The sequence below is a fragment of the Musa acuminata genome, chromosome BXJ1-4 (assembly GCF_036884655.1).
Source record: "Musa acuminata AAA Group cultivar baxijiao chromosome BXJ1-4, Cavendish_Baxijiao_AAA, whole genome shotgun sequence".
Classification (NCBI taxonomy): Eukaryota; Viridiplantae; Streptophyta; class Magnoliopsida; order Zingiberales; family Musaceae; genus Musa; species Musa acuminata.
Window position 1 is genome coordinate 31,916,883 of NC_088330.1, and position 12,565 is coordinate 31,929,447.

The following is a 12,565-nucleotide window of genomic DNA, read 5'->3' on the forward strand; positions in this document are numbered from 1 at the left end:
GTATTTTCTTTCCCTTTGTATTTAAGAACAAGATTTATCTCACATGCTTTCTTTTATTTGATATCATACCTTTTACAGGTATTTCTTTTAATTTGGCACCTTAGATCTTTGTTGACTTGTTCTGAAGTGTCTTTGTTTTGTACTTCCAATCAGGGAAGCAAGAAAAAGATGCTCGCACTGTCAAATCATGGCCGATGCTAAAGGCCTTTATTCAGTTGATTTCCATGCACAATTCTCAGCTACAGTCGTCTTCAATCTGCATCGCGATGTTGCACAGTTGGGAGGTTTCTTCAGCTGTTACTCAGGAGAAGAACAGGCAGAGGTCGTATTCTGATTCACTGAAATTGCTCATTGGGAAAGAAGTTTGGCATTTGATTGAAGCAGTTCGATTGAAGAGCAAAGAAAAGTCCAAAAAGGGCAAGCGAAATTGTTCCTTGGGGAAGAAGTGTGGCATTTGATCGAAGCAGTTGCAATTGAAGAGCAAAGGAAGGCCAAAAATAAGGCGTTGGGTTTAGATTTGGAGCGTTATTGCTTGAACAAAGCTAATAATCATCCTCAAAGGTAAAATTCATCATAATATGCCCGCAAAATGTATCGATCTTTAATTGATCAATATGATGTGGTAAATCATAAGTGTGGTGATGTATCTTAAGATAAACCCACAGTACTCACATGTCAACCGCTGCAAATGCCAACACAGGAATTTGATTTCTTGATGCCATGGTCTTGCATGATATATGTTCTATCAAAATGTGCATGTAAATTAGTTTTAGTAGACATAAAGATAAATAATGTAACTCACATGCAAATTTAACTTCTTTCGAACAATGGAATTTGTACAATAAGCTACGGAAAAGCTTTTATTATTGTAAACAGATTAATGGAAGTAGCATCATATTATATATATATATATATATATATATATATATATATATATATACTGGAAGGTTTCGTGAAATAATATGATGCTACCTCCATTAGAGAGAGAGAGAGAGAGAGAGAGAGAGAATTGAGATTGACGTGTAAAAATGGATAACAGAACTCATATCAGACTAATCGCACACTGACAGAAGCAACTCATCTTCATATCCATGCTGCTCTTGGCCTCAGTGTAACTCCCCCTCTAGTCCATGCCTTTCCCGGTGTAACAAAGTGCAAGAGGCCTTGTGGTGGAACATGAGGAAGTGAGTTGCCCATGAAAGTGGCTGGTGGAGGCACTGGACTTGATGTTGTTGGGGATCCGCTGTGACGAAGTAGTCAATGTTCTTGTTATGGATAGTGCATGGAACATAGCAAAGACACAGCAGAGGCAGCTGTTGCGGGGTTGGTAGCCCGCAGTCATGTTCTCGGCCGCCCACAACTGCTGGGTGAGCTCCAGGATGGTGAAGGTGTTGCGCTCCTGAGAACAGCCAGAGGTCAGCCCCGGGTGGAGAGGCAGCAGTCCAACTGTGGAACACGACGAGAAGTGTATCAGTAACAAGTGTATCAGAAGCAACAAGTGTATCAGTAACAGCAGTTGATGTCCAGTAGACTTCTCATTACCCAAGTAAACCTGAATTGTAGGATGGCCTAAAACGCCCCAAACCAGAATCCACAAATAAAATGTTCAAGCATGGATCTTACATTTAAATCCATTAAAATTTAATTACCAGACACGATTCTGCTAATAATCACTAGAAATGTGCTTATTAATTACATAAGGACTTAACTCCTTCAGAGAGAAAATGAAATTAAAAAAAAGAGAATAAGATTAAGACCGCCATTTCTGTCCCCAGATCATACCAAAAGAATCCAAATCCTAGCTCAGAGAAGCAGTAGAAAAAAGCTAAAATGGAAGGCTCTTACCCACCAATGTCGTAGCAGAATCTGCCCCGCCTCAAACAACCCAATTGCTTCCATCCATGTGAAGATGTTCGTGCTTGCATCAAAGATGGCATGTTTGGCTCTCATGCTGCATATGTTGGTTTGATGACTGAAAATATTTGACAATTGGGTGATTAGTTAGAAGATTTGGCAATTGGCTTTGACCAAATAGAGGTTTTGAGGCAGCTGTGTTTAAGATTGTTGAAATGCTAGTGGGACTTGCTCACAATACCTTCATCTGTCATAGTTGGGAAGGTAACAAGATATGCACCTCAATCAAGATATTCAAGTTAAGATTTAAATCACTGAGCTACAGCCCTAACCCTAATAATTAGATTTGAATCAGAATATTTCTTAAATCCAAATGTTTTGTAGGATGCATTAAACACCATCGATCATCCATTTTTTGTTGGCTCAATAAGCATTTTGGTTTCTCCTATGTTAGAGGGCCCACTGCATCTTGTGTTTGTAAATTCATAGAAATAGCTAATGACGTATCTTATGAAGTCACAACATCATGAATCAATGAGATAAGTAGTAGCTTCATGAGATGCAGGAAGAAATAAAAAGATTGGGAAAGAGAGAGACAACATACATGAATTTGACTTATTTCCTATGAAAATTTGTTTATTGGAGCAGATCAAGCCTGATACCTAAGCTTGAAACTACAAAGCAAGGAGTATTAGTTTGTGTTTTCCAGTTGCTCAAAATCTACTCATACCAGAGAAAGACACAAGAAATGATATCAGGAATAATTCCCAAAACCACCTCGCTGAATGCAAACTTTTGGGATACAATTGAAGTATATTTATAAATAAAAAGCAAAATTGAGATCCAAAATGCACGCAGACAAGCAAAACAAGAGGTGGCATAGCAACAATACCTGTACATATCTGTAAGAAAAGTGTATGACACAGGAAGAATTTGGGCCAATTTCCTGCAAATCCTGCACACTGTACGACCACCAGTGCCAAAACTAGAACTCATAGATAGCAGAAGCATCTGGATTCTCAATGCTGGAGTTGCCATAAGCACAGAACCCACGAGGACTGATGGAGAAGATCTCCAAAGGTCTCTCGATCCTGCACAAAAACGATGCAGAAAGACCACTAATCAAGGATTCGTTTGCCAAGGTGAAAAACAAGGAAAGATGAATGGTGCAAAATTAATCATAGATAAATATATAACCATTCATTTACCAGGAATGATATTTTCCTTTCCATTGGATCTATTAGAAGAGCTATGATTGTCATAACTTTCTGGTAAGCCACTAATCGATGAAATCTCCACCTGATAAATGAAAATGATTGTCATTCTACCGACAAAGTGATTGCAACAATGACATAAACAGATCAAACAAAATTAGAAATACACATAGGTGTAACCAGAAGCAGTTAAGTTCTTAAGAATAAATTAGGAAGAAGTAAACCAAAGTGACGACACTTGAAACACTTCAGATATCAAAGGATTATATAACCATTCACAGTTCCTTTAGTGGTACACACAGAGGGGTTGCTATAGCAACCTAACAACCTGAGAATGATGACTGGAATGAGGACAATAACTTTAATGAATCTATTGCACTTTGCTACGATCAAATTAATCATCTGATTCAAACTTTGGCCTAGCCCAACCCAATAAATTGTCAATCCAATCAGTTCAAGTAAATCCTAATTTCATGATATCTTTTGGTGAGGGCTAGGAAAGAACCAACCAAGAGACAAACTGGGCTAGGCTGGGATTGGAATTTGGATTTTTGATGTGGCATTAAGTTTGGCTTTAAATTAAGACACAGCATAACCAAGTAGCCCCAATAAACCTTTAACTTAAAGCTCATCTTTCTTTAATTGCTATATTTAATATTTCAAGATCAGATGGTATATGCAGGCATAAGTGAATAATCAACGGGTAACTCCAATCGTGTAACATGATATAAACCATAAATGTGAATAAAACGATTTGATTACATGGAACAAAAAGATAGAAGAATTACAAGTTAAATCGTAAAAAAGATAAAGCAACAGTTCAGCCGATGAACTTATTACCAGCTGAAAATTAGTTAAATTGTAACAAAGATAAAGCAACAATTCAGCAGCAGAACTTATTACCAGCTGCAAATTAGGTTTTGAGAGACCTAATTGTTTCAGAGCTGGTGACTCAATGTAGACCATTCCAATAAGACTAGCAAATGAAGGACCCTCTTTCCAACCTATTCAAAAATTTTAGCTTGTGATCTGAGCCTTAGGAGGTGAAAGAATTCATACTACTACTCTGCTCAATTTGAGAACTCATATGCATCTATATATGGAGAAAAATCAAGTTGAGGCTGACTGATATTGAAATCTACTAAAAAGAGCCCATGTGATGCATGCAAAGTGATATGACAAAATAAATAAAAGAAAATTAATTGAAGACAGGTAGGTAAGTTCAACCTTTTATAAGTTTGTCAATTTAATGTTGACCGACTTAAGGATGCTCGGCAAATGGACCAATAATGAGCAATCAAAAGAGCAAGGAGCCAACCAACAATAAGCATGATTACTCCAAGCACACATTAAAGGTCCAAAAAAATTCAGTTCTTCGTCACGAGCCTAATTAACCATGCTTCATAACCTGCAATAGCCACACCACTTAGATATAGCAAATCACAGAATAGTTTATTGAGCTACTTTACATAAAAGACATGTACCTGACGAATGGTAAATCTTTGTCTTCCTAGCAATTAAACATGGTAACTGATCCTTATCACCTATCTGATTCAGAACTACTGAAACTGCATCATTCTAGGCCGCAAACTCCACCGCTCAATGACTGAGATAGTGACTTTATCAGGCCGTATTCCTTTCAGTAGCATTTCATCGACCAAGTCTTCGGCTTTACGAACTTCACCAAGGCGACAGTAACCACAGACTAGTGCAGTGTACATACAAGCATCAGGTGACAACCCTCTTTCAATCATCTCAGAAAATAGTTTGTGTGCAAGCTGAACGTATTCCAACCTGCAATACCCATCAATCAATACGTTATAGCAAATGACATCGAGTTTGATCTCCATTGTTCTCATGTTATGTAACAGCATTAAGCACTTAGATCTCATTTTAACTTTGTCTTCTCTATTATTGTAATACAGCCAATCTTGACGACGAGTTTCTTTCAAGTGGCCATCCAATATAACTGTGAGTGCGAGCACATCAGCACTAATTCCACTTTCAATCATCTCAACAAACAATTGAAAAGCTTCATGTAAGCGATTGACCTTGCAGTATCCATCCATTAATGTAGTATATACTACAACATCTAGTGATAGTCCTCGTTTCAGCATGTCCTTGAACCAAACATGAGCACTTGTCATATCTCCAATCCGGGAATAAGCTCTAATAAGTTTGCTATAGCATATCTCATCTGGGGTAATTTGCCTACATAACATCGACTTAAACACCACAGAGGCTCTCCTTATATCTCCCTCCTTACAAAGCTCAGTTATGAGCTTCGAGCAAGCAATTTCATTCACATGATATCCTTGCCTAAATAACCAAATAAAAAGTGCATAAGCCTCCACAGTACAATGAGTTTGCAGGTGACAAGAAACCATTGCACTGACTAGAAGGGAGCTTTGAGCAACTCCCCTCTCCGCTAACGTGTTTAATAGTATGTTTGACTCCTCTAACTTTCCTTCTCTGCAAAGGCTGTCAATTACCAAATGATAGGTAATTTCACTTGGCTGTATGCCATGGTTGAACATGTAGGCTACAAGGTAAAATGCATCATCAACAGGACCATTTCTACAAAACCCTCTAGCAAGTATATTATATGTCACGGGATCAGGATCCACACTGATGTTCAGCATATGAATAAACACCTTCCGAGCGTTAGCCATATCACCCTTATTGCAATACCCTTTTATCAAACTGGTGAAGTGGATTCTATCTGGAGATAATCCCTGACACTCCATCTCAAGGAGCAGCTTCACTGCTTCACTCATATTTCCCAACTTACAGTGGATATCTATTGCAATATTGTAAAGAATCTTGTCAAGCAAAATTCCTGACTCTCTAAATCTGCTGAAGTACTCTAATGCTTTAGAAGTCATGCCCGCTTTACATAAATATTGGAGCAAGAGACTGACAATCACATGATCTGTTCTAATACCCTTGGATACCATCTCCTCATAAAGATCTAATGCCCTTAAGAGATTCCCACCTATGCAATGACCTTTGATGAGACATTGATAGCTGAATGCATCTGCAAGTATTCCTTGTCTGTTCATGTCCTCTAAAACGTTTTCTGCTTCTTGAACTCTCTTCTCTTTACACAACCTGCTAATCACTTTGTTATAAGCAACACGATCCAGAAGTATGCCGCTTTTTGTGATCACTTTTAGAAGTACATAAGCCAAATCAGGTTTCCCATTGGTACACATTCCTTGTATAACAGTGTGATAAGTAATCCGATCGGGCTGAACACCCACCTCCCTCATCACATCCAAAACACCAACAGTCTCATCCAGCTTCCCTTCCCGACACAATGCCTTGATCAATATGGTGAATGCATACGCATCCAGACCTATCCCAAACATCTTCATTTTATCGAACACCTGCAGTACCAAATCCGACTTGCCTCTTTCAGCTAGGTAGTTCATGAGATAACTGCAAGTCTTTATCACATGATCTGTTCTAATACCCTTGGAAACCATCTCCTCATAAAGATCTAATGCTCTTAAGAAATTTCCACCTATGCAGTGCCCTTTGACGAGACATCGATAGCTGAATGCATCTGCAACCACTCCTTGTCTTGTCATGTCCTCCAAAACGTTTTCTGCTTCTCGAACTCTCTTCTCTTTACACAACCTGCTAATCACTTTGTTATAAGCAATGCGACCCAAAAGTATGCCCCTTCCTGTGATCTCTTTAAGAAGTACATAAGCCAAATCAGGCTTCCCGTTGGTACACATTCCTTCTATAACGGTGTGATAAGTAATCCGATCGGGCTGAATGCCGACCTTCCTCATCACATCCAAAACACCAAGAGTCTCATCCAGCTTCCCTTCCCGACACAATGACTTGATCAATATGGTGAATGCATAAGCATCCAGATCTATGCCAAGCATCATCATTTTTTCGAACACCTGAAGTACCAAATCCAAGTTGCCACTTTCAGCAAGGTAGTTCATGAGATAGCTGCAAGTCTTTATCGACGGCACGAATCCAAGGCTCGGCAGCTGGGACAACGCATCTGCAGCTTGTTGAGGCATCCTGCAGAGAACATACGCCTTGATCAGTGCATCAAAGACCACGATCATCACGCTAGTGCCGTAAGACCTCCGATAAAGAACGTCAAAGACATCCGAGACCTCGAAACCCAAACTCCTGGAATTCATCAAGAACATATCAGAGAACAAAAAAATCAGCCGTTTCCGGTGACCTGCCTCGCCTAACACGCCAACGAGTTCAGAGTAAGTATCAAGAGTGTGTCGGAAGCCGAGGTTCTCAAACTCCTTGACGGAAGCGAAGGCAGCATAAGGATTCCGGAGGCGCAGCACGCGAAGGACGCGAGCAGAAGTCAAGTCGCAGTGGGGGGGTGAGAGCGGCGCGGTCCTCGGCTTCTCGTTCCCCTCCGTGACTTCTTGGACGATGGTATTGTCGTCATCGTCGGCGGCGGCGGTTGCCCAACGGAAGGAGCGGCGGCAACCGGAAGCGATGGCGGCGGTGATCGGTCTGCTAAGAAGGAACGTTGGGAGTATACGAAGCCGTCCCATGGCTCTTCGGAAGTCGGCTGGTTATGCAGAACGGAAACATTGAGATGTGAGGATTGAGGCTATGGGGTTTGTGCGGGTCACATGAAGAAGGGAGGAGGAGAGGAGAATTCTGCGTCCTTGTCGATCTAGCGAAGGGAACGTTTGTGCCCGCGTGGTGTTCGTCCTAAAACCCTATGTTCTCCTGACGACTAAAAATTATTTCTGGGCCAAGATCTCAAGACAAGCCCATCATTACGCGATCAATTTGGTCCCTTTTATGCTGTCGACCCATTCAAAGCTAATGGGTCATGTTCGACTTAGTCATGCCGATTCATTTGACTATATGCTAAAAACCTGACAAAGTTTGTCTAAATCCACGTGGATTCTTCGCTACCGTTGATCTCAGTAGGGAACAGTTTTTAAAGCAACACAAAACCAGGAAAACAAGTATTGCATCAGGATTCTACAAGTTTACAGTGTAACTCAACATAGTCTTCTTACATAAGCTACAACACCAAAGCTTCAAGAAAGTGAACCGATCACTGCCTATTTCGACATTACAAGCGTAGAGCAGAAAGGAACACGTCGAGTATGAGACTGCTGCTGTCACAATCATCCAAATCAAGCTGCTCCTGAGCTAGAGCAAGCTGTCGGTCCGCGCCGGCAATCGACGGAAGAAGTTGGCAAGCGGAGATGGCAATTTGTGCCTGAACCTTGGATGCCTCATCACGTAGAACCCAGCCACGATTGCCACCACCTGGAACGGCGTCACGTACAGCAACGCCGCCATGAAGAGGCAGAACACCATGAACATCGCCGTGGCCCGAGGATCCCTCCATGACAGCAGCAGATGTAGTCTCTCACCTTGCGTCGCTATGTCGCCCACCACCGTCTGCATCTTTCCGGCCCAACTCCTCAGCCTATCATACCTCATCCTCACAATCTCCGGGCTGCGAGAGGTAGGAAACACGTCGAATTCTTCGTCGAGTTCATCGGGGTGCACTTGCTCGACGTTGGAGATCTTCGTGTTCATGTGGGGGGGTTTGCGAGGGCGGAACCGGTAGTTCCAAACCCCTATAACAAACATGTAGAGGAAGACCGTCGGAAGTATCAACTCAGGAAAGCAGACGAGCATGAGGAAGAGGATGTGCACTAGTATGGTCGTGATGGTGTTCTTCCACGCGCAAACCTGGCCGAACCATCTTCCCACTGCGACCAAGCCTGAGAAGACGGACATCAACCGGTAGATGTTGGCTCTGCTTCGGCGCATGCTCCACAAGTGAGATTGAGCGTCCGACATGTACTCCACGACCTCCTTCCGCAGAGGCGGCTCCATTCGGCCCAGCCGAGCGGCAACAAGTTGGACGGCGTGATGACGGAGCGTCTCTTGCTGAAGCAGCGGTAATGGACGTGTGTAGTGCATCTTGGGTAAGAGGGGCTTCGAGTATATGTACATCGTGTTGAGCATTGACGTCACCGAGAACCGTATGGCAAGGTGGAGCTCTCCCATCTTCTTCACGCCAGAGTTGTGGAGGACGAGCAGAGGATACGAGTTGGTGTAGATGCGTCCGGTTTCGAGGGTAGAAAGACGGATTCTTACCTTTCCGATCTTGGTGTCCTTGTTACCATTGGAACTGAAGCTCTTCTCGCCGAGCTGGCAGTTGTCGAAGACTCCGACGGTGAGCACGGTGGCGTGATCGTAGACGTCCCAGGTGTACTGCTCATTGAACCTTGGGCTGAGGTTGTCGACGACGGTACGAGTCCTCACCCACTTGTGCCCGTACTTGGCGACGCAGTAGGAGTCGCAGGCGCCCTTCCCCTCCCGTGTCTTCGTCGGGTGGAGCCCTTCGGCCGTCAGGATGCCAAGCTCGAGCACCCCGATCGGGGGCTTCCACAGCGGCTTCGCCGATGGTCGCAGGTCGCTGCTGTATTGAGTGGACTCATCGAGCACATGGTATCCTCCGTCGAGGCAGATGCGTACGTGAACCTTACTGGAGAACTTGTCTTCCTTAAGCTGGTCCAAGTCCACCACCACCGGCTTCTTGAGGTTGAACCATTTCGGGCGGATGTTCCGGTCATCGACGCGCTTATCCACGGACGTCAAAGGGATATGGACATTTGCGATCACCTCTTCCTTGCTGGGCCCAATGCGATCTTCTACGGAGAGGACTAGTTGCTCCTCGAAAGGTTCTGCGGCCACAAACATGAACTCTTCATTCCACCGGAAGATCGGCATCCGAGACTGGATCGCCTTCGTCTTCATCATCTGGCTTCCGATTCGCGCTCTGCAAAGCACTTCCGGAATCCTACTCTTGTCGGACGCAAAGATATCGTGGGCTTCGATGATGTTGACTCGAACGTACCACAGCCTCGGCGCATGGTAAACCTTTGCGCGGACGTAACTGTTCAGGATTTGGGCATCAACGGCCGGCGTAGCATCGGAGTGCGTCGCGTAGGCGAAGGCCTCGTCCGCTTGGGTTCCGTACCAAACGGCCAGCATCAGTTCGCCTTTGACCTTGTCCCCCTTCTTGTCCTCGAGCCGGTACCACTCCGGCGCCAGTGGGCTGTCGGGAGGAACTCGCGTAGGGACCTCGTTGAGATCGAAGCGCACGAGCCCCACGAGATCATCCGTGACGAGGACCTTGTCTTTGAGCATGACCTCGACGGAGGTTGCTTGCAACCGGTCTTTAGCGATCGCGAACACGTTATTCCACTCGGGGTTGTGGCTCTTCTCGAAGTGCTTCGTGATTCCCTTGAAGTTGCCGTGCCTCACCTCGACGTAAGGGTCAAGGCCCCCGGTGATGTCTTTGGCGGGTAATTCACGCGCCTTCACCACCCGCACGAAGAGGTACTCCATCTTTTCCACGAGGTCAAAGGCACCTGCCTTCTCCCCCTTGATCCTCCGGCCTCCGACGATCTTTTCCCCGCCAAGAGAAGGGCTGGTCTCTCTGAGCTGGAACTCCGCCGGCTGCTCCGAAAACATCCTAGCTGGCGTCGTTTCGGGCGTCATCCGCTCCTTCGACGCTGCAGTTGCTGCTCTCTGGTTCAGAGGTTGATGAACATAAGGAGTTGGAATGGATTGCGGGCGTAGGTCGCGAGGGCGGTCAAGGAGGAAGGATGAGCGACGCTGATGAACATTCACACGCTTGTTGGGCACGGCATTGACGTCCTTATATTTGTCGGTTCTTCTCGATATTTGGCCATCGTAATCGGCATGAAGACGAGCATGATGAGGTCAGCGCCGACGAAACCACCGGTGGAAGATTCCTCCTTCGATGATTCTGTAGTTGGTCGCGGTAGATGAGAGATCGAGACTGGTCAACGAAACTGAATAGAGAAACAAGAGACGGACGAGTGACGACCAATGGAGAAGAAACAGCATCCTTTGTACGCCACCCTAGCAGTGCATAAACAAGTACAACATGAATAAACTATAGAACACGCACAGTATCCACCTATATAAAGGCCAATTGAAAGAGAAGAGTATCATCTAAAAAGAGTCGAAGAATACACGAGAGAGAAATCAAGAGAAGACTTCAAAATGAAGAGAAAAATCTCCGAAATCAATAACTAAAGAATATATGAAATGCTACTAGAAGGATGATAAAATGCTTATCTCTCGATCAACATATGAAATTACACTAAACTTTTAGGAAAAAAAAGAGAGAGAGATAATTTAATGTCACTCTCCAATCTGAAAATGGGAACGGTACATGAACAACCTTAATTGATGATTTCCAGCTTAAGCATTATGCCTCTTGTCGATTTCTTAATCGAGGAGTCTTCGTTGACTTGCATAAAGAGAATAAGAAGCTTTTCTAATGTCTAGTTGGGCTGCTATTGAAGGATTATTTGCTGCCCACGACCAACGTAACGATGTAAGCATACAAACGTCAATAGTGGTGGGTCCCGCATGAGAGTTCTATTCTCCTATTGCCTCGTGAATATTTGCCGATATATGCCTTGACAGCACGAACCTTATTAAAATAAATTAAGTAATTAAAAAAGCTATTTTTTTAATTTTCTCAGTGAGCTACCTCGGTTTCTAAATTTTCGAAGGGACACCTTATCTTTTCATAATCTCTAAAATATCTTAAAAACGAAGCACGAATCACCGTCGATAAGGATTTAATAATATTATCTTCTACTAAGCTTTTTCGAATAATCTTTTAGCTTTTATATAGCTTATCTAGATAAATAAAAAAATTAAGATATTTAATTTCGCTCAATTTCTTAAGGGTCGATAAGATAAAAGTTACTAGTCTTGGCTTATTTGCTCGTACTTTTGAAACATTTAAAGTATTTGTACTCCTTGTGTTGAGTTGATTACTGTGATTCATCTTTTCATTGTTATCGAACTTCTAGAATGTAAAAAATTTTGCTCGAAAAGAGTAAAATTTCACTATGACTTGAAGTAAGTCTCTAATAGTTTTAGTCGTCTTTGGGATTGTATTATCTTCTTCATTATTTATATCGTATACTCCTTTAAGTAGAAACGGTACAATACCATGTACTACTATATATTTCATTCCTTGGTCGAGCACTCTTGCATCGACTCAGAATCCTCCATTTTCGATTATCTTGATAAAAAGCTTATTAACATCGATCTTATGAAGTTTTCTGACCTCTACCCTTTAACTTTATCTCGGTACTTAGAGTTTGTCTTTGCATTCTCCAACTCATTGATCATTTTCATGACCAACACTCTCCCTCTATGAGAATAAGAGATCGATGACCCCACGAAAGTCCCGCCTTTGTTGTACCATAACACTGTAGTGCCCATGACACTATTATATGTTGTCTCGTATATGTATCTTTATCTTTGTGATCAATAGATCCACCTCTACAATACTATAACACTCTTTCGAATCGAACATCACTCAATATTCTTTTTCTACTTAACACACTATTATATGTTGTCTCGTATATGCATCTTTATCTTCGTGATCGATAGATCCACCTCTACAA

At 43.0% G+C, this 12,565-nt stretch overlaps 2 protein-coding genes across 6 annotated transcripts; both read right to left on the reverse strand.

Annotated features, from left to right (window-relative positions):
- Positions 1 to 1,001: 1,001 nt before the first annotated feature.
- Positions 1,002 to 7,781, reverse strand: LOC135653113 (pentatricopeptide repeat-containing protein At2g26790, mitochondrial-like). Of its 5 annotated transcripts, none has more exons than XM_065174637.1 (7): positions 7,289 to 7,427; positions 4,553 to 7,115; positions 4,296 to 4,476; positions 3,063 to 3,153; positions 2,747 to 2,945; positions 1,846 to 1,972; positions 1,002 to 1,446 (listed from the first exon to the last, which is right to left on the reverse strand). In XM_065174637.1, exon 2 carries the CDS (start codon positions 7,112 to 7,114, stop codon positions 4,628 to 4,630), a length of 2,487 nt encoding a protein of 828 aa, XP_065030709.1. In that variant the 5' UTR covers position 7,115; positions 7,289 to 7,427; the 3' UTR covers positions 1,002 to 1,446; positions 1,846 to 1,972; positions 2,747 to 2,945; positions 3,063 to 3,153; positions 4,296 to 4,476; positions 4,553 to 4,627. The 5 variants fall into 5 exon arrangements, with proteins under 5 accessions (XP_065030709.1, XP_065030716.1, XP_065030692.1 ...); XM_065174644.1 differs by having other exon boundaries at positions 7,285 to 7,422; XM_065174620.1 differs by having other exon boundaries at positions 1,850 to 1,972; positions 4,553 to 7,781.
- A 232-nt stretch (positions 7,782 to 8,013) lies between these two features.
- LOC135653128 (multiple C2 domain and transmembrane region protein 7-like) lies at positions 8,014 to 10,719 on the reverse strand. Its single transcript, XM_065174649.1, has one exon. It carries the CDS (start codon positions 10,605 to 10,607, stop codon positions 8,235 to 8,237), a length of 2,373 nt encoding a protein of 790 aa, XP_065030721.1. The 5' UTR covers positions 10,608 to 10,719; the 3' UTR covers positions 8,014 to 8,234.
- Positions 10,720 to 12,565: the final 1,846 nt, after the last annotated feature.